Source organism: Tachypleus tridentatus, chromosome 9 (assembly GCF_004210375.1).
Source record: "Tachypleus tridentatus isolate NWPU-2018 chromosome 9, ASM421037v1, whole genome shotgun sequence".
Lineage (NCBI taxonomy): Eukaryota > Metazoa > Arthropoda > Merostomata > Xiphosura > Limulidae > Tachypleus > Tachypleus tridentatus.
The window spans coordinates 86734650-86762215 of record NC_134833.1 but is presented as its reverse complement, the minus strand read 5'-3'; the positions used below and the strand labels follow the sequence as shown (position 1 = coordinate 86762215).

The 27566-nt window shown below is 34.0% G+C and overlaps 1 protein-coding gene across 7 annotated transcripts; it reads left to right on the top strand.

Annotated features, from left to right (window-relative positions):
* The first annotated feature begins 2798 nt into the window (after positions 1 to 2798).
* Positions 2799 to 26392, top strand: LOC143225677 (mitochondrial basic amino acids transporter-like). 7 transcript variants are annotated; one of them, XM_076455516.1, is made up of 5 exons: positions 2859 to 3246; positions 17555 to 17598; positions 22479 to 22562; positions 24699 to 24772; positions 25220 to 26392. In XM_076455516.1, exons 4-5 carry the CDS (start codon positions 24761 to 24763, stop codon positions 26036 to 26038), a joined length of 831 nt encoding a protein of 276 aa, XP_076311631.1. In that variant the 5' UTR covers positions 2859 to 3246; positions 17555 to 17598; positions 22479 to 22562; positions 24699 to 24760; the 3' UTR covers positions 26039 to 26392. The 7 variants fall into 7 exon arrangements, with proteins under 7 accessions (XP_076311629.1, XP_076311631.1, XP_076311630.1 ...); XM_076455515.1 differs by having other exon boundaries at positions 24696 to 24772; XM_076455514.1 differs by lacking the exon at positions 24699 to 24772 and having other exon boundaries at positions 2799 to 3246.
* The last annotated feature ends 1174 nt before the right edge of the window (positions 26393 to 27566 follow it).

Here is a 27566-nt window from a genome sequence, read left to right as displayed (position 1 = left end):
TTCATAATAGATGAACATTAACTTCACTTGGGGCTGCTAACACTATCTGTATGATAGAAATTGAACCATGTGTCACTGAATTTACTTATGAACTTTAAAAATTCAGGAGGGATTATTATTTTACATTATATTATAACTTTGCACACGTATGACTTTACTGTATTACACTGGCTGGACCCACAACATAGAAAAAAACACGGAAGGATTGTCTCACAACATAGTGAGACCCTGTCCATTCACTGAACGTCCTAACCCTCCTTAGACACCGTGTAGGAGTTTATGTTGTTGCATATGACCAAAGATTCTGCTAATGCTTAAATATCACAATTAACACTTTAGGATATCCGAGAAGAGTAACTAAAGGATCCAAATCTAGCATGGACATTCCTTACTATGCAACAAGTGAAGCCTGAAACCCAACCAGTGCGGACGGACAATGCCACGGATGCAAATACTATTAACACTTCTACAAACAAGAAGAACATTAAGTTGTATTGTGTCATTTTTGTGAACTATCAAGACTTCTTTCTCAATCTGTATTGCATCTTGTAACATTCAAAATTCTAAGTCATGAAAGTATTCAAACTTTAAATGATGCAAAGGCTAAGTGACTTCAAGGTACTATATACACTTGTGATAATATTTGGTAACAGTTTTATCGACCACAATGAAGTAAAAAATTACGTTGTGGCGTAAACATTGTAAACCGTGTACAACTTACATAAAACACAACAGTATAATCAAAGTAAATACCAACAGCAAATCGTCAAATCTTCTTCGTAGACAATAACCCTGGATATTTTTGGTTTTCTCCTAGAAACTGAGCAATGTAATCAGTATGCGTTGGTCTTTATTAATTACTTCATTCAGCGAGCTGAGATGTATCCGTAAGCCAATATTTTACTCTTCTCTGTTGCTGATGCACTAATGTGACACTAGATAGCCCGATTCTTTCCACATGAAGAGATTTGTTTGAATATAGTTTTAGTAACCATCTATTTTCTGAGCTGGAAAAAATGTTGGATGTGGTAAAGACGCACAATGTATTTTACCAGGCGCAGTCAGATGGATTAGCAGAATAAGTAATATAAACTATCCAGTAGATGCTTAAAAAGTGTATCAATCCCAAGAGAACTTGGGATGAGATGAACACTTGTCATACGTCATGATATTTAATTATGAAATATAACAGAAACCAACCACAATAACAGCATGATCCGATAATAAAAAAGTAGTTGACTTCTTGTGAGATTAAAAGTATTTGAACCGAACGTTCGTTCTCTGTGAAAGTAAAAAGACTGGGCAAATATATTTTCACTCAGTGAGAACGAACTGATACAAAGAACATGTCTGGAATTGAAACATTAACTTACTTTCTTTCTACAGCATGTCGTATGTTTCTTGACAACAATGATGTGGTATCCAAATGAATTTACGTCATACTTTTGACACCAAAGGATATTCCATTTATAACCAGTTTTATCACAGGCTTAAAATATACTGAAATATCTTTACTAACAGGAGAGTTTATCCAAAAACAGAACAAAAGGCTGAGGTTGCTAGAACAAGATAATACGGACCATTCTGAACCACGTGTTGCCGTTATGACGGTGCGAAAACCATGTAACCAATGATTTAAAAAAATAAGTATATAAATCTATATGGCAGAAGAACATAGCATGTCCCCATACCACAGAAAAAGAAGGTAAAAGAAAAATTCCACAACCCTTCCAATAACATAGAGTCTATTCAACGTAAGTTTAGCAGAATTGTATATTTAAGCATTTTTTCTTACTCAGTGATGTCGAGAAATCCACTTGTTGAGAAATTTATATGCAAAATATAAATTTTTTTCTTACTGTTAATAACTGGAAGTATTATATAAATAAAAACTATGTAGAAACATCTACATTTATTGTAATAAAAGATGTGTGGTAAGTTGATGTGAAAAATGTTTGATTCATCTGCTTTAATATAACTGTATTACCTATTATAATTGTTTGTGTGTGTGTGTATGTGTTTTACATATCAAAGTTACATCGAACTATCTATTGTGTCCACTGAAGAGAATCGAACCTCTGCTTTCATCATTATAAATTCGTAGACTTACCGCTGTATAGTTTGTTAGTATTACTTAACGAAGAAATGTAATTTGACATTCAAGTCTGACAAAAGGAACACAAACGTCGAATTTAAGAACCTGTAAAAAAGTGTTTATAATATTTTTTTCCTTCCTTATCGCTCCCAGTGGTATAGCGGTATGTCTGCAGGCTTCTAACACTAGAAACCGGGTTTCGATACCTGTGGTAGACAGAGCACAGATAGCCCATTATGTAGCTTTGTGTTTATTTTCAAACAAACCATTCTTACATTTATGGGCATCTTCTAATTTGTTGTATCCATATGTCAATTTAGCGTAATGTACGTTAATAACCAATACAGTTTTATTATTACTTATACTGTTATATTTATGTGTACGATTTTTAACTCATATTAATCACTCGATATGACTAATTCTTTTCTCGGCACTTGTGATTTACGTGTTCTTTTTTACAGACTCGCTGCGTCATTTTCCGAGATGTTCATTTGTTGTTTCTTGTGGTGATAACCAATTAGTGCCGTGAAGTAATCCGTAGTTGTTAATTTCATGTCAAAACGTTTATGTGGATCTTCTTTATGTTGAATTGCATTTTAATGAAAATCCATTTTTAAAGACAATAATACTTATTTAGAGTTTTCAGAAATTTAATTAAACGAAAAAAGTGAGACGTCAAATGTGTATTACGACGCGCAGCATAGTTACAATTTACGTCATCAATTTACTCCGCGTAGCTCGGTTGAGACTGGATCGACAGCTAATGCAAAGATGGCGTTTCGAAGCGTTCGGGATGTGTCGCACAATTTTATCCTTTACGTTAGAATGACTGTGAAGATAAAGGTTGCTTCATCCCCATACAGCAATTTAGATCATTAATACTGTAGACTCCAGTTCTCATTAGATATTACTTCTTACAAATGTCACTGAAATTCAGATTAACTATTCAAAATACCGTTACTTCTGTTATTTTAATAAGACGTTTAAAGCAGCCGTTATACTTATAGGGAAAACAAGTATTTTGTAGTAGTTCGTAGAATTTGAATTGAAGTAAATACATTGGCTCAGGTTATTTTTTGATTTACAAATTTTGATTAAATAGCCAACAAGCAGTAGTATGGCTTTGGATTTCGTTGCAGGCTGTGTTGGGGGTAAGTTAAAACATACTTGAAATTGTGTAAATGAATAACCTTAATTATGCTAATATTAAGGCTTAAGCGTAATGTAAATTATCGTATGTTATAGGTTGTTTGGGTTTTGGATTATAAGATATATTGAAATTTGTATAAATATATATGTGTATGATATTGTTAAACCTTTTATTTAAATAAATTATAGAATCCTAAATATAAACAAATGTTTTATGCTTGAATGTGAGCTTGTTTTGCGTAAGTAGTATTTACTGTATTTAAGGATACTTTGAGCCTTCCAAATTGCAAAGCATAATTTAAAAGAAAGCTGAAATGGAAGTGATCTCTAAAATAAGTGCTAAAATAAAACTAAAGATAACTAAAGAAAACTAAATATATATCGATATGAATGTTATTTTAGAAATCTAGTTGGAAGCATTAAAAAAGAAAATTCTGCTTTTGGTCCCATAGTATAACACACACAAACATATTATATTAATAATCACGCCCTAAAATGCTAAAATTATATTCGAGACAGATATAATAGAAATTAAAAGTGCAAACTTTTCTCGCATTGCTATTAGTACCCCAAATAATAATATTAAAGTATCTTCATATGAACCCGCACTATAATATCAGTGTTTGTGATTTGAAAATCTTACCATTTCGCAAAGTTTTCAAGGCGATGAGTGAAATTTACCCATACCTTGCAAATTCCAACGAAACAAAATACAGTTCACACAAAAGTTACAGAAATATACACTTGTATAACATATGCAAACTATTTCATGTTTTATGTATGTCGTAGTGAGTGTACTGTAGTTTCCAGCGTTAAAGACGCTATTTTTGCCCCAAAATTAGTCTCAAAAATATACCCTGCGTCTTCCAGGCCGAAGGTTACGTTGCTCATAGGTCTAAACCTCAGCCCAGGGGAAGCGTTTCGATACTAGACAGTAATCCAAGCCCCTCTATATGACCCACAATGAAATATATAAGTTATTTAGTATTAAATAACAAATAAGTAAACAAGAACAGGTGCTGTAATACCGGCACTATTTTTAGGCTTAGAATAACATTATTACTGGTAATAAATAATACATATATTCCAGTGGTAGTATAAGGTATACACTTTCAAAGGTAGATATGATAAGTATATCGCTCGCAAAAAACGAGAAGCAGGCAAGAAGATTTATGCACTTAAGTCACTAGAACAATCCACGAAACATCTTGGTAAGGTTGGTGGAAATACTGCAGCCTTATTCTTTTTTTTTGTTTTATTAAAATTTAACTAACCAAAATAGGGATGCGTCTTAGATGCCGGGAAATACGGATAATCGCTTAAGTAGATTTTTATGGGATCTAAAAATTAATTCGACTCAAAAATGTATATTTTATTAGGCACTTAATTTGTGTGTGTGTGTGTGGTTGAGGGTGTTAGCTATTATTGAGGAATACTGCCTAGTTGTTATCATATGGAGACATTCCCCTTTATTAAGAGTCACTTTTTACCATTTCATTATTATTGTTTTTTCTGTTTTAACATTTTTTAGTTTTTATTTACTTTTGTTACATTTTTAAAAAGTATACACAAATTAATTATAACCATAGGCGTGTAACACATGAGGCAGAATGTGCAGCTAGTGTCCATTCTTTTTCTAGTTTTACTAAATTATAACTACTTTAGACTGCTCCATTCCATACTTTATAATAAATGTACATTTGGGCGATTAGACGGATTTGTTGTATGGATTAGAAAACATTATGAGAAATTACTATTTGAAGTGGGGAGTTCGGAGAAATTAGTTAACTGGATATAAGTTTTATCGTAGCCCTTATACTGTTGGTATTAAGAATCTAATATATAAAGCTAAGTTTGTTTGTTCGCACCTCTCAGCCTCTAATAGTAGGTCTATAAAGATATGGAATCACGGTATTGAGGTTTAATGTCTGTCGTCACTTTTTTGCATCAATGAAAACTTTGTAATCCATTTTTTTCTACAAAGATGGGTCGGATTTTTGGTCTGATTGAAGTAGAAATGACGTCACAAAAATCTGTATATTTTATAGAGAAGTGTGCCTTTGTGGCATCAGAATGAAAATCCGTCAAATGCTATCGAATCGAAACGCCTATAGAAACCGCAAAACTAAAAATTTGTACATATCTCCCTATGGGCCCAAAGAATCTCCACAACAAATTCGGATGAAGGTCCATCTACAGTGGGGGAAGTAGTTGTAAAAAAACGCCCATAATAACCGTAAAACTGAAAATTTTGGTCCTAATGAAACTGTATTAATTTTGGTGCAAGTTCATCTACATCCTGCAAAGTAGTTGCATGGACAAATAACAGACAGTACTATTACATTTATATAGATTACGAAGAAGGCCCATTCATAGACAGTGAGGTTCCCGGATGTCAATATAAACGTTAAATATTGAGGCCTAAGGCTTTTATGTTATCACGAGATCAAAACTACTTTTGACATCCTAAACGTAATAGTTGTATCTTGTCGTGTTTTTCGAATATGAATAATTTGTACGGATGTCACTTTTTTCTGTAAGCGACGTGAAATTAAACTAAAGTGAAATGAAGCCATTAATGCCAAAGTTGCCGTCAATTCGTATTCTGTCAATTTTTTCACACTAATGAATCTACCGCAAACGAACTTAAACGTTATTAAATCGGGAGATTTGTATTAGTTGTCTTACAAATGGGGAGAGACGGCTGTACAAAGTTAGTTTTTTTAAAGTTTTTCTGGTAATCACAATATCCACAGACTATAAACAAGATACTGAGCTTGCTTTCCAACGTAATTTAATATTAAATTTCGAATAACACAATTTTTTTTAGAAATAACTTCATTTGATTACGAATTATTTCCCCCTTTTGTTTTTCCTAAAATTCTACAGTAATAATTACAATCAATAATAACCTTCATTATGAAGAACAGACAAACTATGGAGTTTGTATGATCATGTCCCATGTTGTTAGTTGGGTGTACTCACTTCTAATGGTGTTGGCCCGGCATGTTCAAGTGCGTTAAGACGTGCGACTCGTAATCCGAGGGTCGCGGGTTCGCATCCCCGTCGCGCCAAACATGCTCGCCCTTTCAGCTGTGGGGGCGTTATAATGTACGATCAATCCCACTATTCGTTGGTAAGAGAGTAGCCCAAGAGTTGGCGGTGGGTGGTGATGACTAGCTGCCTTCCCTCTAGTCTTACACTGCAAAATTAGGGACAGCTAGCACAGATAGCCCTCGAGTAGCTTTGTGCGAAATTCAAAAACAAACAAACAAATTAATGGTGTTTTCGACCTTTAACTCAGGAACACCTGACGCAGTTAGGCTACTTAGCGATATCAGCAAGCGCTAAAGCAGAATTATTACATGTATAGCTTTAGGTACTATGCCTTATATCGTATGATAAGTATAATTAATTAATAATGCTTTACCAGTTTGGAAAAGGCGTTCACACCATAGCTATAAGATACTTTGTTTTTCTCAGTGTAACCACTTTCGTAGTCCAATGACTGGCATACTTGGGTTTGATTGATCAGACCTCAACTAATGAAAATATTAAGAAACTGTGGAACATTTATTGTTGCTTCCATTAAGTGTGCAGTGTCTTAGATGTTATAAATGAATCTAGATAATACAGGTAAAGTCCAAAAATTATTTTAGAAAACAGTATCAATAACAGCTAAGTCAGGCAACTATAGTATGTTTACGGACTGTTAATTCATAATAAGGTTTACGCATGTATATGATAATAGAAAAAGTAAAATGTTTATTTCGTAATTTATCATTTTATACCATTCCTAAAAGATAGGACTTTTTTTTACTTATTTACCTATTTCTGTAATTTTCCTTGTCTTTTTTACCTTTGGCCAATTTTTTTCTGTTTCCACTGGCCATAACCATGTTAAACCACTTTCATAATACAAGTCAAAGTTCTGAAAAAAATTACTTTGCTTTGGTAAGACCTTTAGCAACACCGCAACTACACTGTGGGAGTTTCACTATGTTTTTTGAAGCAAGATATTGAACCCACAATTTTTATATGAGATTGAGCTACTGGATTGCTCAAAATTTATGCCAATATATGGCAAATTCCGTGTTATCGATTCTCGATTTCTGGATGTAGAGTAATAATATAAGAATGGATCCACCGTTAAAATTTTCATTAATGGTATAAATAACTATTGCTTAACACTCCTACGAAAATTGGGGCCTAATAGGCCCCAGAGCAACTTGAAAGGTTATTAATATTAGGCTAATAATTTTGTATTTAAATGAAATTGCCACTAACTGACCCTATCCCTTTATATTTTAAGGAGCAATAATATTTTGACTTTTCAGACATTTGCGAAATAATATTAAAAAAAAAAATTTTAAACATCCACTAAGGGTATTTTGGGGCCTATTAGGCCCCAGATCAAAAAACATAAAAATGACTTTATTTATTTCCTGAATAATTCTAGAACAGGCCTGGGCAAGCGAAAAAAGCAACTTATAGTAAAAATATATTAATTTTACAACTTCTTTTCAAAAGATGGATATTTAGGATAATAACTCTACTCCAACAATAATTTTAGACGGTCCTGATTATTGCCTAGTTTGCCCACGCCTATTCTAGAAACTTTACAGAAGTATTCAGAATAATCTAGAATATTCTTGAAGCTTCTAGAATATTCTTGAAGCTTCTAGAATATTCTAGAAGAATCCACAAATCCTATATATATGAGTTGAAATCTTCAAACCGTGTCAAAAATGATATCTCTTGATGAAGCTGCACATTTACTGACAAAACCATCCGACGATGAAAGTGAACATGATAATGTCGAAGACTACTCTGAAAGTTGTGATAATGATCCTTCTGAAGCCGAAAATGATGAACAAATCGCGCCGTACCCTTCTGAAAGTGAAGAAAGTAATCAAGAAGATCTTACTGCGATGCCAGTGAACGAACTTTTGTCCAAAGATAAGAATTTTAGTTATTCAACAACACCTTCAAGGATCAACAGGAGAACTGCAGCTCTCAATATATTCAATGGGAACCCAGGCATTACAAGGCAAGCTGCTCCAAGAGTCTCTACACCATTCGAAACATTCAAAATTTTTATTTCTGATAATATGATGGAACAGATCATTCACCCAACAAACACCGTCATGAAAGAACCATTTTTTGAAGAAGACCTCTGGAAATGGATTGCAGCTAATCTTTTCCTTGGAATAAGCAAATCCAAAAATGCATCGATAGACGAAATGTTTTCAACCGAATTCGGTTTGCCATTTTTGCGAAAACTGATTACACAAGACAAATTCACAAGACAAAAATATGCTCAAAAATCAGATTTGACATCCACTCTCAAAGAAATAGAGAAATCAAAGATGCCGCCATCTCTGGAGTCTGGAATTTTTTCATTGAAAATTGCAAAAACAGTTACAACCCAAGCGAATACCTGACAGTGGATGAACAACTATGTAACTTCAAAGGAAGAGTTGGCTTCAGAACATTCCAACAAAGCCAGGCAAATACGGAATAAAGATTTGGTGCCTAACAGATGCAAAGACAAGTTACCTCCTCAACGCTCAAATTTATACTGGAAAGGTTGGAAATACGACAGAAACAAATCAAGGAGAAAGAATAGTCAGAGAACTGAGTCTGCCATTTCTTGAAAAAGGAAGGACAATAACGACAGATAATTTCTTCACAACAATGACACTTGCCAAGTACCTACGAACAAAAAGAACAGGACTTGTTGGAACCATACGGAAATCAAGAACCTTCCTGCCTCTTGAAATAAATGCAAAATCTAGAGAGTTATCACCATATCACCAAAGTTTTTCTACCATGATGACATCACTCTTCTCAGGCACTCAGACAAACCAGGAAAATATATGCTACTTCTGAGTTCTCAGCATCAGTCTGGTGAAGTAGAAGAGAATGGAAAGCCCGAAATCGTCAATCTTTACAATGCAACGAAGGCAGGTGTCGACACTCTCGATCAACTGGTGAGATATACAACAAAGAGGCGATCAAAGCGCTGGTCAGTCTGCATATTCTATAACATTCTAGATCTTGCTGCGTACAATGCTTTCGTTCTGTACTCGACAAAACATCCAGAATTTCTTCATCAACATAAATCAAGAGCCAGAAGAGAATTTATACGGCAATTGGTGCTTGAAATCAAAGAAATATACTGCAAAGATAATGACAAAACAACCTCATGTGAACCGCCTGCAAAGAGGGCAAAAAGAGGACGATGCCATTTGTGCGGCAGATCAAAAGATAGACAGTCGAAAATTGTTTGCTCAAATTGTAAAAAAAATGTTTGTCAGAGCCATTCTAAAGTTGTTTATAATGAATGTTGCTAAATCACTGTGTTTCTATTGGAAAAATATATGGGGCCTGATAGGCCCCAAAATCACTAGTGGATGTAAATATTTTTTTCGTAGGAGTGTTAACAAATAATTAAAGCTTCACAAACCATGTAAGAAAATGGTGTTTTGTTGCACTATTCTGCAATACGTGTAAAAATAAGGATGGAGGATTTAGCGCAATTTAGGTGGTCCACTACAAAAAGTTTGTTTTTGTCCCATCTTAAAAATATAATATTTTGAGGAAGTTTTAACTAATATTAAACTATAAAGTTTTTAAATTGTTTCAAGTATGTGATGGCAAGCTTATTTTACAGCAACCATTCATCTAATCTCTGCAGTAAAGCTGTTGTACCTAATTGACTAGGGCACTAAATCTCAATGATGTGTTCCAGTGTAAGTTCAGATATATCGGTCCGCCATGGCCAGGTGGTTAAGGCACTCGACTCGTAATCTGAGGGTCGCGGGTAATCTTCGTCACACCAAACATGCTCGCCCTTACAGCCGTGGGGACGTTATAATGTGACGTTGCTAAAAGAGTAGCCCAAGAGTTGGGGGTGGATGGTGATGGCTATTTGCCTTCATTCTAGTCTTTCACTGCTAAATTGGAGACAGCTAGCGCAGATAGACCTCGTGTAGCTTTGCGCGAAATTCAAACCAAATCAAACCAGATATATATCGTATTTGTATTATAGGTACTTATGCGCAAGGTATGTAGAAACCAACTAAAATTTATATTAAATTGCATAAACTCTTCAGGACGAAAGAAACAGATTGCCGAATTGGTTTGAGACCAGTTGGAAACGTCTAACTTCATTTTTCGTTAAACTTTTAAATCTTTTCCAGTTCAAATTGGTCATGGTGTCAGTCACGCATTTATAGATCGTTCTAAACTGACGTGAAATATACTTTTACTTGGGGTAGTCAAGGAAGTTTATCTTACGTAATGATTCGTGTCTAGGAAAAATAAACTGTAGCCAACATATTTTTCACCTTAGACATTAATAAAAAAAAAAAAGACCGTCGCACATAAAATTATGTGATCAGAAGGTGTTACAGAATTGGTAGAATGAGGATTTGAACGAAATTCTTGGAGATACTTGTGGAATGTCGTTGTTGTTTTGTTTGCTGTAGACCTAAAGAACCGACGTTGTAATGTCAGCATTAACAATTGAAGCATTTGGTATTCATATGACAAAATCCAACCTCAACATGCTTTCATTTTCCAGGAGGGCTTCCAAACGTCCTGAAAGGAAAAAAAACACCCAAATTAAGTGATGTTTGTTATTTCAGTCGTCACAATTAATGTTGGCATTTGGAAGTAACATTATTTATTGTTCATTACGTAAGGTTAGCTAAGCCTGTTAAGTATTTTATCAGTTCCAAGTGTTTATATTCCGGTATAAATCTTTATTGCCGCCATTATTCACAGAACATTTTTAAACTAACCTATAGAGACCCAGATCTTTATATTTGCAAAGTTAGAAAGCACGAGGTAATAATAACAAATATCGTGTGCTATTAACTTGCAAGTATTAAGTAATACGCAATATTTCTCTCTCCAACTTCGATTAAATGAATGACATGCAGTAATATTTACGATTCACTAACCAGATGACGCTATACAGACGTCATCTCCTACGTCCCAAATTAAGGATACGTTACAGAAATAAGTTTAACTTGAGACCTGTATTCTACTGTTATTCACAAAATTCACTTTTAAGACTTCTAAGTTGCAATAAATATCACTTGATAAACACCATGGCCACTTTAAACTGTAAAAATGCTGAGAGCTATGGTAATATAATACAAATTGTATTGGATTGCTTGACCTCTTTTTCTTTGTGGACTGACCCGAAGCAACATTATATAAAGGTTTGTTTTTGAATTTTGCGCAAAGCTACTCGAGGGCTATCTGCACTAGCCGTTCCTAATTTAGCAACGTGAATCTAGAGGGAAGACAGCTAGTCAACACCACCCATCGCCAACTCTTGGGTTACTCTTTTACTAACGAATAGTGAAATTGACCGTCAAATTATAACGCTCCCACGGCTGAAAGAGTGAACATGTTTGGTGTGACGACGATTCGAACCTGCGACCCTCAGACTATGTATCGAGCGCCTTAACCACCTGGCCACGTCGGGCATATTATAAAGGTAGTTCAGTCTGTCTGGTAGCTTTGTTAACGTTTATTAAATAAAGCATATTACATACATATAGTTGTATGAAAACGTATTGGAAGATCCCCATTGGATCTGAAGTTTGATGTTTTTTGCACAAGAAATAAAAATATTGCAGTTTGAAATATTTAAAAAGTATCAAATTAAGCAAATTATTGACTTTCTTATTTTATACACAATTTTAATATACTACACATAGCAACAAATGATTAAGTGGCACAGGTTTTTAAAGGTTTTCCAGTGTGTCAAAATACAGAGCAGTGAAATACTGTCACGTTTAGTTTCGGTACCAGGTATCAGTGACAAAAAAACTTGTTTTTCATGCAAGTACATTTAAGTATACGAAGAATGATTGTTTTAAGAGAGAAAAAACATCGCCCAGTACATCGCTAATATAGTGTGGCGTGGCCATTAAATTTACAAAACAAAGAGAAATAATACCCTGTGATGAAATGAGTGAGATATTTACGTGATATTGCTTGGATTTTAATGACAGAAATTACTAAAGATATTGGAAGTTCACCAAGTACTGTAAAGCACACATTCAGCATATACAAAGAAACCCACCCACATGACGTCAGACAATGCAGAAAATGGAAAGGAAAAACAAAACTCACCAAAAGAAATTGTAAATCTAAAAATCAATTCTCTAAAAACCGAAGAAACATTAAGAAAAACGTTGCTGGTGACATGAATCAAACACAGTTTAAAGAAGTACACTCCCAAGAAAGGTGTAGAAATGTGACCTTTAAGGAAGGGTAGCAGCCACAAGAAAGTTCCTACTGCACGAGAAAAACTTATTCTGATCTTTAGAACAGTGGCACAAGGTACTTTGGACAGACTAGTATACCATTTAACCGCCTATTTCCAAACAGCGTGTATGTGTTTGTCGAAGAGTCAGAGGGGTTGGCCTTATGCCAATAGTCAACCCTGCGAAGGGTTTTAGTGCTGGTTTGGGGCGCAATATCTGTGAATAGTGTTGGCCATCTTCATAAAAACTGATGGAATAATGAATTAGCATAAATATGACATTATATTAGTCCATCGTGTATTGACAAAGGAAGCAAGGGTTTCATAATGAAGGTGTAGTACGATAATATATTTTTCTTTTCTGAGAAATTAATATTTATTATATTTAAACGTTATGAAAAAAAGCCTGTTTATTGAAAGTGATCTTCTTAAATGAACAGGCGTTACATATTGACGCCCCAACATTTTCACGTTATTACGAACTCAAGGTTATTATTTTGACCCCTTAAACATAATATTTAAGATTTTGTTTATGACTTTCAAATATAAATATATGTGAACTAATATCAAAATTATGCTATAAGCAATCAGAAACTGTCAGTCATACAGAATCTCCCATATTTTTGTGGCAACTTGGAACATTGAATATTCGGTATCTTGCTTTAAAAAAAAAATCCCAGAATGTAGTTATGGTGTTTGTGAAAAGTCTTACCAAAGCACAGCTACTTTTGCTCAAGGCCTTGATTCGTATTATTAAGATGGTTTAACATATTTATGACGTCTAAGACACATTGCACACGTAAGTGGAGTGTTTTCTAATTGCAAAGCCATATCGGGCTATCTCCTGAGCCCACCGAGAGAATCGAATCCCTGATTTTAGTGCTGTAAATCCGTAGACTTACCGCTATACTAATGGGGGCACTTAAGTGGAGACGACAATAGGTGTTCAGATATTTCTTAAGACTTTTGTTGGTTGAGGTCTTATCGATCATACCTTTGTCTGCCAGTCGCTGAACGAGACAACGGAAGTTATATAAGTGAGCACGTCATCACATATTTAAAACAAAAATCATGGTGATACACACGTGTGATAATTTTAAACTGCAGAGCTCAATTCAGTACTAAACTTCTAATATGCATGCAGTCCTACGCATCAAAATACTATCTGATTCTATATTTTTAAAACGGAATAAAAACAGCTGGACTCCTCTCAGATGTGCTTCCCCACTTTTCACAAAATGTGTGAAAATCTTCACAAAAATGTGCCCCATTTTCTTAAATCGTGGAGTTATTCAACAAGAACTACTTTTGTTCCTGAAAATCGGAATACAAACGAACCAATGGTGTATATGTGTGCACAGGCGTGACTGGGATGTTGTTTTATACATGTGATACGATGGTAAACCATCAAACAAATTTGTTTGGTTCTTCCTGAATCCCCATTCCCGGTGCAAGTTACCCGGCTACTCTCTTTGTGGGCTGTACTGACTGTGTGTATTAAATAAAATTTCAAATAGTTTTTTTGTATCACATAGTCCAATCCATTTCTCTAGTTTTGATAATGAACAAAAGGTCTCTTTGACAGCGAATTGTAACCAAAAGATAGCCTGGTTTGGTTTGTTTTAAGTATTGTGAAAAGCTACACGACGGCTTTCTGCGCTAGCCATTTCTAATTTAATAGTGAAAGAGCTTTTTGCTAACGAGATTGACCGTTACATTATAATGCCCCCACAGCTGAATAGGGCAAGCATGTTTCGGTGGGATGGGGACTCGAACCCACGACCCTCAGATAGCCTGGTAACATGACGAGTTCTGTCATGAGGGCCAGGTAACCGTTAACTCGCGTGTCTACACACGTCAGTGTTTGATAAATAGACAAGAAAGAAAAGACAGATCGTTTTGTAAACAATGAGTGATTGATTGTACAATGCAGTCGATACTCCAGGAAGTTATGAATTTCATGTGTATGCGAAATTGTTCCAAAACGTAATAGAAATGTAACAGGAAAAGTAAATCCGATAATGTATATACATTGTTAGTCTAGATAAAGGATAGACCTGAAAAACTGTTTTCAAACCCTCTGGTTTTGAACTTGAAATTAAAAGATTAAAAGGAATGTATAAAATTATACATCTTACGGATTTTTTATCACAAATGTTAGGCCTATTGGAATACGTTAATTTCTTAATACAAGCTTTTTTGAGCTTTTCTATAATTATGTAACGAATTAATTTAAAATCATTAATTGAATATCATCTTGGAAAAAATATAATATTTTTATTGTAGTCGCTATAGTATCTATGTTCACCAGCAGTGCATTGGACGTTCGTTGGGTCCGTGGGGAGATTTTTCAAATTTTCACTTTTATTTTACGTTTTGCAATTTTTATGGCGTTTTTGCACCATTACTTTGCCCCATATTGATTGTTCTTAACTAAATTTCGCATGAATGTTTGTTGTGTCCATGGAGAGATAGGTATAAATTTGCGGTTTCATATTTTGCAGTTTAATGTTTGTGTTTTTTTTTACAATTACATAAAAGGGAAGCAACTTTTTATGTCCTAATATAACCTTTCATTAACAATGAATTTACATAATTTTTGTTCAAGAGACGGGTACTCTAGCTAGTTTAGCATCAGTATTACCAAAGTGTGTAACCAAACTTGAAGTAAGTGAAATAGTTTAAAGAAATTTTAACGTTTTTAAGAAATAAAACATAATGACATATACCCACGTTGTCATGAAAATTACTGTAACGTCAACATAAAAATGACTCGCTAGTATGTTTCATAATGTGTTTTACTGCAGTAAAAAAATTCTTTTTTCCTACTCAGTAAGGCCAGATTGTTAAGGTACTCGACTCTCAATTTAAGGCTCGTAGGTTTGAATCCCTGTCCCACCAACATGCTTACCCTTTCAGTCGTGGGGGCGTTATTATGTTACAATCAGTCCCACTATCCGTTGGTAAAAGAGTAGCCTAAGAGTTGGCGGTGGATGGTGATGATTAGCCGCCTTGTATCTAGTCTTTCACAACTAAATTAGGGACGGCTAGCGCAGATAACCCTCGTGTAGCTTTGCGCGAAATTCCAAACCAAAACCTACTCAATAAAGGTGTTGTATATACTGGCTTAAAATGCCTTTAAGCCTAATCTGCTGTGATATTATCAGTAATATAAAAACGGGTATTCCAGAATAATATAAAAATTTATAGTAAATGGTTGGCTACATATAATTTTGTAAGCAGGAAATATGAGAAATTTGTAAGTTGCTTGTGAGATTAGATGATGTGAGCTTCTAGAATTACTGTTTAAAGATGATTTCTAGATGATGGATTCGTTTAAATTTAGCATCCAGAGAAAGTGTGATTAGAATTTACAGATTTTTGTTTTTACAACAAGCCACTACTCAACGATCTAGCGCTAAAAAATAAGCCCGTCCTCAACCAACCAATTTTAAGCTCAGCGTTTCTGTATCAAAACTATGGTAACACAAAATACCATTGCATAATATAACACATTAAAGTTTTGTTTAGTTGTTTTTTTTAACAGTTACCCATAACCGCTGTGGGGTAAACTTTATGGATGTATTTAATGCTTTAATTTAGTGCACTTTAATATTTTTTAAAGTTTAGTTTGCTATTATAGTAGACCACATTAGGGGCTGTGGGTGTGAGTGATTGGGTGCATCGTACACCTTTATATTTCACTCTTGTCCATCCAAATTCATACTCCTTAACGATTCGAACAGTATATTATTATTTGATGATTTCTTTAACGCTAAGAAGAATCAACAAAATCACCCCAACTCCTTTACCCCAAGCCTTGGAAAGATATATATATATACTTAGTTTTTTAGTCTGATGGAACGGCCTAACTATGTGGCAATTCAAGCAAAGCCCTTCAGACAAGAAAGTAAAATATGCGCTTACTCATCATTAAAGCTCAATTCAGTAACTGCAGGCACTATTTCTGTTCCATCAGAATGTCCACCGCTTTGTCTTGGCCTGACCTCAGACATGTTCCTTCCTTTATTTTAATACTACTTACAATTCAAGCCCAATTAAGCGCATTCCTATTAGAACAAACCATAAAACTTAAGAACATTACGTTGATAAATACAATGAATAACTTCTCGAGTAATTACTCCAAATTTCTGTTACATTAATAACTTCATCTTTTTGTTGATATCTGTGAAATTGTGAACTTGGTTTTCAAACGTTATACGTGCGTGAGTTTAAAGAGCTTTTTGACTTGCATTTTGTTCATATGTCAGTGCACAAAGAGTGACTCTCCTGTATTATATACACGTATACGATTAAAAGCAAAACAAAAACATTATTCTCCAGAAATTCAGCATAATAAGAAGCGAATGGGTACCTTTGACGCTTCCAGAGATTAACATCTTGAATTGCAGTGGACAGCTATGAAAAGACTAGTAGTTTTAAAGTAAGCGAAAGGTTCAAGTACAGTTTGTGTCAGTCGTACATTTTGTTTGTACAAAAATGTATGTGTGTGTTTAGATGCATACACGTAGGTAAAACTCGACAGTGAAGTTTAATAGATAAAATGAGAAAGAAAATGTTCAACATTTCTTCTGAACGACCTTGATTGGAACCTAACTTAAAGGCATAACATATTCAATACATATCAAGAAACGTCAGTGTGTGTGTGCCACGTGTTCTTTATAGGCTTCCACATTTTTTGATGAATCGCCTTAGGAGACACTGATAGAGGATGGTCACGAAAAAGATGGACCTCCCCATCTAATTTATCTTTATTTTCAGTGTTGATGTTGTTATGGATTTTTATTGCACTTCTAATGTTTGTCGTGCTAAGGACAAAAGAACACAATTTTCTATCCTTTATTACAAACAAGGTTTTATTTCACCTGTTCAACGGACAGGTATTACAGCTAGTATGTAATATGTAATTTTTAGTTAATATATTGGTGCTAATTGTTTTCATCTCACTAACTACTTATAATGGACACCTTTGATTAAGAATAAGCTTTTTTTTTTTTTAGGATGTGCAGGCGTTTTGGTTGGCTATCCTTTAGATACAGTCAAGGTAAGAAACCCATAACTGTTCAACTGAAATGGGTTATACATTTTAGGTTCAAGTTATGCTGTTTATCTCTTTTGTAAATAAGAGTTCTATATTTGAACGTTCTCACCTTTTGTGTAAAGCTTGAAAGTGGAGACGTTTCGATACTTTATAAATTAAATTCTTAAACTTTTCATTTGAAATAGTAATAATAATAATTAACCACTTTAAATATTGGCTATAAAATTGTGTTTAATTGAAATGATTACTGAATCGTGATAAATGCTTTGTAAATAAACATATAATTTTACTGAACGTAAATGTGAATATAACTGATACGGAGGTGTGTAGAATGAACGGAACGATGGCTGAATTGTAATATATTTTTTACTGGAGCTCCGGTATGGTCAGGTGGAAAACGTACAACCATGGCTTTGCGTGTATAAATCCCAGATATGAAAGTTATCATGGCTATATTGGCTTATATGAAAACCAGACAAGTTGAATTGTAGGAAGTAACACAGCAACTATGTTATACTATTTCATAAGTTAAGATTAATAAAATTTGGCTACATAGAATAGTTTTTCTCTGTGTAAAGCGATGCAAAATATTAGTACACTTTAGAACTTACACGCTTTTGTTTTCTTGTTTATAGTAGTGTATTGTACTAATGATAACTTGAACATTTGGTTACGATTACTCATTGCTTGTGATTGCTACATGTGAATCGCTTGTACATTTCCAATACCAAGTGCTACAAAAATGTAGACGTGTTTGAAAAGATTTATCAATTGTATGGAATTAGGTGCCGTAGGAATATCTTGTGATTATATCATTGGGTTTATTTAAGGCTAATTTCTAGAAAATAACGCCTGTTACAGCTTGGTGGTAAAGACGATCGGCTAGCAATCTGTATGTCCAGTGATTGAAACTCGGCGCCAAAATGCTCGACCTTTTCAATAGTGGCAGCGTTATAATGTGACTCGTCAATCCTGCTCTTCGTTGGCAAAGAGTACCCCAAGAGTTGGCGGTGGGTGCAGCCAGTTATTTGTCCTGTGGTCGTAAGTTCAAAATTTGGGACGGTAACAAATAGTTTTAGAAGCTGTACATTCAACAAACAACACATTCATGATAATACCTTTAAAATGTGTGAATATGCATATAAAATGTTAATATCAAAGGTGCAGACAATAACAAACATTTCAACAAAGAAAATCGCTTTACAACAACAAAAACCTAACTGATTTAAAACCATATAACAGCAATGATGTTTAGAGAAATTTAAACCGATGAGTTATTTTTGGGTTATGAAACGTAAAAATTCGCTTGCACCAGTTTTGCATTTTGGCTAAGGGCCAGTGAAGTTTGAATGTCATCTGTTTTGGGTAACCTGTGTCATTGAATCTTGGCAGTAGAACATACGTTGATATTAAAATATTCTTCGACTTGAGTTAGTACATACTTTTTTTTTGTTAATTCAGTACTTGATTTTAAACTTCTGAGAAAGACTGAGAAGATATAATTTTTAATTTCTTGGCATGTTCTATATTGTTATGTAGAACGTGTGGGAAACTCATGTTCTATTAGACATGATCAATCGACGTATTAAATATGAACGCACCATGTTTTTAAGATGCGACTACCCTGTCACTATCAAATTGTTTTTGTTTGTTTGTTTTTTGAATTTTGCGCAAAGCTACTCAAGGGCTATCTGCGCTAGCCGTCCCTAATTTAGCAGTGTAAGACTAGTCATCACAACCCACCGCCAAATCGTGGGCTGCTCTTTTACCAACGAATAGTGGAATTGACCGTCACATTATAACGCCCCACGGTTGAAAGGGTGAGCATATTTGGTGCTACCGGGATTCGAACCTGCGACCCTCAGATTACGAGTCGAACGCCTTAACACGCTTGGCCGTGCTGGGCCCCGTTACTATTAAAACACTGGTTACATTAACTAATCTTACAAAATTAAAAACTGAGCCTAAACTTTTGAACCTCCAAGCATAAAGAGCTGCATAAATTCTAATCAGTTCCGAGGTAATTACATATCTGATTTTATTTTTAAGGTCTTGAGTCAATACTCACCTATTATCAATGAAAAGTTTAACGAATAAGTGAATCATTTTGAAATGTATGAGCAACTGATAATTTTGGAATAATAAAAGTGTATTGGGTGTTCAGACACGTATTTTGCTAATACAAAAATGGTTACAGTTGTAAACTGAAAAAAGAAAACGTTCGACGTTTTGGCCAAAAATTCGTAACTTGAACGTAACTTTATGTATAGGTATAAAATATATAAAAATATGAAGTATATCAACAAAAAATTTGTGTATGTTTTAATCATCAAAGGAGATTTTTAAAAACTTCGAGTAATTTGTTACATACTTTGTCGCTGTATCTTTGGTTTTCTTATGTAACTTTATTTTAACACTTCATCGTAGACTGTTTACTTAAAACTTAGAATGTGAGTGAAATTACTAAGTAATTGTAAGACTCAGCAACTTATCACGTTAAATATTTTCTCATATAATTTGTATGGTTTGAATCGGTAAGGGTTATATTAGTGTTAAAAATCACAAAAGGTTATGGCTGTTTATTATTCTTAACTTTGTTTAACGTGAACTCTCAGAGCTTCCTGTAGTACATGGAAAACTAGTACAATATAAAAATGCCAGACTGAGTAAATGAGTTAGTTAATTAACCAGTTAATTTTCAATAAGCGAAGTAGACAATGAGAGGAAGTGAGTCTGTTTGTCAGTGTGTATTTTTGTTGTAGATCATATCGTGGATAATTCTTGCAAGTGACTTGAACTTTATTTTTGAGTTAGGTGTAACTTAGCTGAAGAAGCTCTACGTTGTTTGTGAAGTTAGACCTAACAGTGAACGTAGTTTACAGAAACGATGTTGAAAACGTAAATTAATTCATTATCGTTATGTGGATTTGAATTTTGCAATTTTTTTTTCTACGAAATAATCCTAACGAATTTGTCCAACAATATAACATACTACTCCACTACATTAAATTATGAACTACTGTAGTGATTGAGAACTACAGTTTCGAGCTTTATCAATAGTTATGTTAAATCTGCATTTAGAATGTCATGGAGTAATTTTAATACTTTATTCAGGAAAGTTTAAGTAATACACATTTATGCAAACGTATTAATGGTATTTTAAAGTTATTTTAGGTCTAGGCAGAGTTGAGTACTTAGTGTGTAATTACGTGGTTATGTTGAACAGACACAGCTGCCTATCAGGAGTTTCTTCTCTGACATTACCTGTGTCCTTTTGTCCTATTGACTTTCCCCCTCATGCACACACAAACTACATGCTTTTCCTTGTTACTCTCTTCAGTTTCTTTTCCACAAGTTTCATTCTGTCTAAATGTCGATGAAGACGCTCCTTGATTACCTTTTTACTTGGTTAGAACAGAGGAGGTCAGTATTCTGACAGTAGGGTTTATTCCACTTAGAGACGGCCCGGCATGGCTAAGTGGGTTAAGGCGTGCGACTCGTAATCTGAGGGTTCGCATTCCTGTCGCACCAAACATGCTCGCCTTTTCAGCCGTAGGGGCGTTATAATGTCACGGTCAATCTCACTATTCATTGGTAAAAGAGTAGCCCAAGGGTGGTGATGACTAGCTGCCTTCCCTCTAGTCTTACATTATTAAATTAGGGACAGGTAGCGCAGATAGCACTCGAGTAGCTTTACGCGAGATTCAAAAAATAAAAAACAAACTGGAGGGCAAGATGTTTGTAGATTTTTCTGTCACGTGTTATAAATATTTACATAGAGAGAGGAAGTTAGTGAAAATAAAATAAGTTACACTGTATGTCAGTTTAACTACAACAGGCGATTTCTACAATGAATCCACAACCTGTTGTAACAGAGAGTGGAGAATAATTTGTCTTGTGTGTGTACTTTGACGTAAAGGGAAGTTATTTAAAGCTCTAGATTCAGTTGTGATAACCTACAGAGTAAATAATTTTGTGTACATGCGTTTAACTTGTTTTGAATATATTATTTAACAACAAGTAGATTGCATGTTGTACGTTTATATTGTTGAAATTTATCCACAAAAAGTCGCAGACGCCTAGAATAAAGACAGTTACACATTCGTTAATTTTAGTTTAGAGATAAATTTCAAAATCTGTCATGCCTCAAAGTATTCCGGAATTATAAGGTCAAATCTAGTTTTAAATTTCCTTTGATCAGAGACTTAAGTTACCTACCTCGGCTATAAGCAAGAAGTGCATATTTATTAACACAAGCAAGCAGATTAACATGAAAACGCCCCCCAATAGCTCAGTGGTATATCTGCGGACTTACAACGCTAAAAACTGGGTTTCGATACCCGTGGCGGGCAGAGCACAGATAGCTCATTGTGTAGCTTTGTGCTTAATTCAAAACAATAACAATATAAAAACAATAAACGGAATAAATAGGAAAACACTTATTCTCTTTTCTTAAGTAATATTTTTCTTTCAAACATTATATTTTTATAAGATCGTCACGATACAAAACAATACAATGTTTGCCTCGTTCAGAAATGCAAATAATTGTTTAAAGTGTTTGAAATAAACTATAGTGATATATCTGACTTGTTAAGTTAAATGTGGTTATCTGATACTTCGTATTATTACTATTACCCAAAAACACATTCTACAAATTAACGATAGTGGAATTGAAAATAAAACGAAAACTAACGCACGCTAGTTTCTGTTTGTCGACGATGTGTGGACATATATACGTATGTAAAGAATGTAAATAATCTGGCGTGTTATTAACTGCATATATAAAACTATGTGCTTAATATTTTACAGCTTGATAAGTGTCGTGCATTGTGTTCTGTAAAATACTTTTAGTAGTCTTTATTATTATTATTATTTACATATAGGTTCGACTACAGACTCAAGATGCCAGCAAGCCCGTGTACAGAGGAACATTTCACTGTATTACCACCATCGTACAAAAAGAATCGGTATGAAAACGTTTCTCTTTTATAAATATCATAATTCTTTTTTATGGAGCCCCAAGTGAAATATTGTGGAACGCTACACATTTACAGACCATCTCCTCGCACTTGTGAAGTAAACATAAGTAAAGATAATTATATTCATGAAATATTTTATTTACTTTGTAACTAGTAATTTAAAAGTATTCAACATTCCTTGACGAATCGTAAATTAATTATTTTTAACCTTCCCACAGACAAAAAATAAATAAAACAGAGTCGGGGTGATATGAGGATGACTTTGACCGTTTTCACCTTTCTCCATGATAATAGCAGTTCTGAGCATCACTTCCTTTAGGAATTTAGAATACCCCTATTGATTTTGGTGTTAAAAGGTGAAAGATCTAAGTCAGCATTTCAAACATTGAAATTTTGTTTCTGTGCAAATGAAAACTACAAAATAAATAAACATGTAAAAACCAGAAATTCAAGAACGATATTTTTTTCTTTTTACAGTTATAATTTATTAGACAAAATAAAAAATGGGGTACTTTTAAGCCTATAAATACCTTTTTTTTATATTCACTACAGGTTACATACTGCACCACAGCTAGTAATTTATTTTATATTATTTTTTCCTAATTGGCCAAAATAAAATTGAGTGAAATCACTCATTTCCTATGTAAAAAACATGGGGATGATCACAGTATTAATATTTGTCTAAATTGGTCTTGTGATCCACATATAATAAAGGGCATACCCTGTAACTAACAAAGATGTGGACCCATAAGCAATTTTACGCAATGGTCCAGATAATCTTTGCCGTGATAAATACAGTACTGGCCAGATTTTGCCCCTATCAGTAAATGCTACTCTTCAGTAATTCACTATCACGGACAATCGTCTGTATGCTGGTTTAAGTAGCGATTGAATGCTTCAGTAATATCTTAACGTTTACTTGGCCTTCGTAAAGTACTAAAAAATACATAAACAAAATTTACACACTTATTTATTTCCAGTTTCTTAGTACTCTGTATGGTTGTAAAAGCTTCGCCCTTATTCGCTCATTAGCTCTTTCCCGCATTTTAATTGTAGGAGTGGAATCATACAATAAAACAATAAAATTTTAGTTTAATTTTACAACTGTCTTTAAACAGTATCCCTTCATCTTCGAAGAGCATCCGAATTTTACCTTACACGTGTTTTGTACAGAATCAACACTTGTTATATAAAAGCAGAATGCTGTTTGACATGTTAGAGAATTGATCACCAATACAGTTTAATAACACTTTTACATAGATGTTCAGTCTTGAGTTTTTATGTGTTTTTCCAATAGGTCATTTATTTTGTAGCAAATCATTCTGTCAAGCAAGGGCATCAGTTTGTGTTTTTATCTGTATAGTTTGAATTTTTGGTGAACTCGCTGGTTCCATAAAAATCTAAGATCTGTAACAGCTCTGTCTGCTAGATCATCAAACATAGGAGGCTTAAAGTGTGTTGTTTGTGTAGAGAAACTCACAGGTAAAATATACGATGTTACCTAGAAAAAAAAACATTTTAGGAGGTTCTAGATATTGTGCAAATGAAATATGAGTACCTTGAAATTGTTTTACGCAAATTCTGTATTAAAAGAAGCCCGATTTTCTGTATACGTTTTAATAAACTACATTCAATAAATACGGAATTATAGTAATCGCTAATTCTCTAATGCGAGGTTGGTCCTTTGCACGAGAAACACAGCTAACAGCGGATGCAATTGCTCTCGGTAAGTTCGTAAACGCAATTTATCGATCGTTCTTTGTATCATTACGCTCTTAGTTGTAGCTTGTTTCCCTTTTAGCACAATATGGAAAAATAGTCACTTACATATTGTGCATCCAGTAGGCGCACAAATTCACCTTATAGCGTAATGATGATAGTACGCCCGTAACAGAAATAAAAAATAACAAGTATCTTTCAAAAAATGTGCGTATTTTACGGCAATACACTAACTGTTTCACCAAAGACGATATGTATTTCATCGCTAATTCTAAGGTTAAAATAATTTGAAATAAATCCTTTGTGTTGCTAAAATAGGATTAAATCGCTGTTTTTGAATGTTTGCCAGATTTTACGAAAATTAGTGAATATATTGATTTTATTCGTTTTTTCTTTAATTAGCAGGAACCATTGCTCAATTATTACTTTAGACAAACAACACTTTCTACAAGCTTTAGACTGAACAAATGACAGAAAAGGTACATTGTGTTTTATATTTAATAGCCCTGAACAGCTGTTTCGCTTATAAACTATTAGACACGTGTTAAGTATATCCACGAAGTAGAAGAAAAATCGTTAAGTGAGAACGGGGTCTTAGTTTTTATTAATGTTATATGACATGCATACAGAAATAAGTGTTTTCAAAAGGCCTGAGATAGTAGGCAACATAATCGATTTAAATATCACCAACATAATACTTTGTACAAATACAAAAATAGTTAATTTTGAATTATGAACATTTTAATATTTAGCAAACCATTATCGATTGAATATTCAAAATTAAAATTTTACACGTTTCATAGTATGTGAATGACTGTCAAGTAAAGCTGTAATATTAAGTTTTAAGATGTTGCAGCAGTCTCCTTTTCCTTTTTCAGTCTAATTGGTGAAAGTTTAAGCAAATTTACCTTTTTTTTTTTTAATAGGTGCATGGTTTATACAAGGGAATGTCTTCTCCAATGTGTAGCCTTGCCTTTATTAATGCCATTGCCTTTGGAGTCTATGGTAATGTTCAACGTTCATTTAGTGACCCTAACTCTCTGATGAGCCATATGGCTGCTGGAGCTGCTGCTGGGACCATCCAGAGTATTATCTCTAGTCCTATGGAGCTGACCAAAACCCGCTTGCAACTTCAGGGCCAGGAATCAATCACAATTACACCTCGATTCCTTCATTCCACGAATACAATGTACTCTTATAGAAGCCCTCTTGACTGCCTGCTTAAGACGATGCAAAGAGAAGGGTTTCGCGGAATCTATAAAGGATTACCCTGCACCATCCTGCGTGATGCTCCAGGTTTTGCTTCCTACTTTGGTAGCTTTGAAATATTGACCCGCATGTTGTCTGAAGATGACAGTGGACTTAGTACAACAAGTCTGTTAGCTGCTGGTGGACTAGCAGGTATCTTTTCATGGATTGTAACCTACCCTGTAGATGTAATCAAGTCTCGTCTTCAGGCAGATGGTGCTCTTGGACCACCACAATACACTGGCTTGTGGGATTGCTGCTCTAAAAGCTACAACAAGGAAGGACTAAAGGGCTTTACCCAAGGTTTGAACTCAACGCTGATAAGGGCCTTTCCAACCAATGCTGCCACTTTCTTGGCCTTCTCCTGGGTTTTTAACCTGTTCTGTCAGGACAGACGAGCCTTTGATTTTCCAATGGACAAGCATACTAAAAGTATCTTATGGGAGAAAGAGATTTATAGAGTTAATAAAATTGCATGTATCGATAACTTTCTTTAATTAGTTTGTATTTACCTAATTCAGCCATTCCTGATTAATTAGTTGCAAAATCAATGTATAATGTGTATAGCAAAAAACAAAAAGTATATTTTGCAGATGTAATGTTCTAATATATTGTGTCCCATAAGAATTAAATTTGACTGTATAACATTAAATACCACTATATATTTAAGTGGAAATTGATGAATGCAAGTAATGAAATACTGTTATTGATTGTCGTGGTATTTAATAGGGAACCATTTTCAGAGCTAATGTTTTAAATTCTTAAACTTTTAGACTTTACAGTGCATAAATATAATACCTTCATACTTGTATGGTTATTTTTTATATTTGGAATGAATATTACTTACTGAGGATGATTCTTGTATTTCTCTCTCTAGTTACAACTTGGTAACAGTGTACATTCACTCATAACTCGCAGGCGGGTAAACCAGTCTGTTTCGTTATAGACTCCCAGCAACACAAAGTATATCGTAATATTACGCTCCCTTAAGTGTATATGTTACTGCTACCTAAGATACTTTATGATGTTAAAACTTTGAAATTCCAGGTAAAACCATCCGTAACATCTTTATATTATTTGTAACTTGTATACGAAAGGGATGGAGAAGGATTACTGACCCTCCTCTAGAGTTGTTCAGTTACTATATATCCAAATATTGTATTAGCATCAACACTAAAACTTGCTACTTTGACAATTTCAAAATTTTGTATCAATGGACGCTTATCCATTTAAAAAATGAACAAAATAGCTAAAAATGGTATAAAAAAGGATAGTGAAAATAGTCACCATCACTAAATCACCACGAAACAATTACATTAATAATGGTGTACAAAGATGTACGTCAGAAAATTACAAAAAGGTTTAAAGTTGTAGTTATGGATTTACGATGTTTATTGACTGTTTAACTACAGTGAAATTATAAAATCGTCATTTTATTTGTATTGGTCCACGCTGAGTAATATGAGCAAGATAGTTACTTTTAATGGAATTTAATTTCTATTGCTTCCATTTTGTGTAAATAAGTAGAATGATGTTGACAGTTTATTCTCTCTACATTTTTAGAAAAAATGAAAAACTTGTAGGTTGTTTTATGTGAATCTAACACATTTACTTAAATTATAGGTACACAAGATATGGTGTGGTAGAAATATTAATGGATTTACAATAAGCCTAAACAGTGAATATATTTTTTATTTGATCATTAATCTATTGACTGCCAAGTATTTTAGCTGTTACAATACAACTCTAATGCTTCTTTATTTTGTAACTTTTTTCGTGACATTTTGGATCGAAAGTGAAACAATTTGTAAATAGGTCAAATGCATTATGGTGCTGACACCTAGCGTTGAAGTTAGGTATTATTGAGGACGAGTTATCTCGTCTACGGCATTGAATAGGTTAAGAAAGGAAAATTGTTAGCGATATTTGGATTTCTTGATGAGTTTTATCTAAAGTTAAAGAATTCATTGTTTTTTCTACCTTTGTTTTAGCCCGTACACGTGCCATTTCACTAGTGCAGTCGAC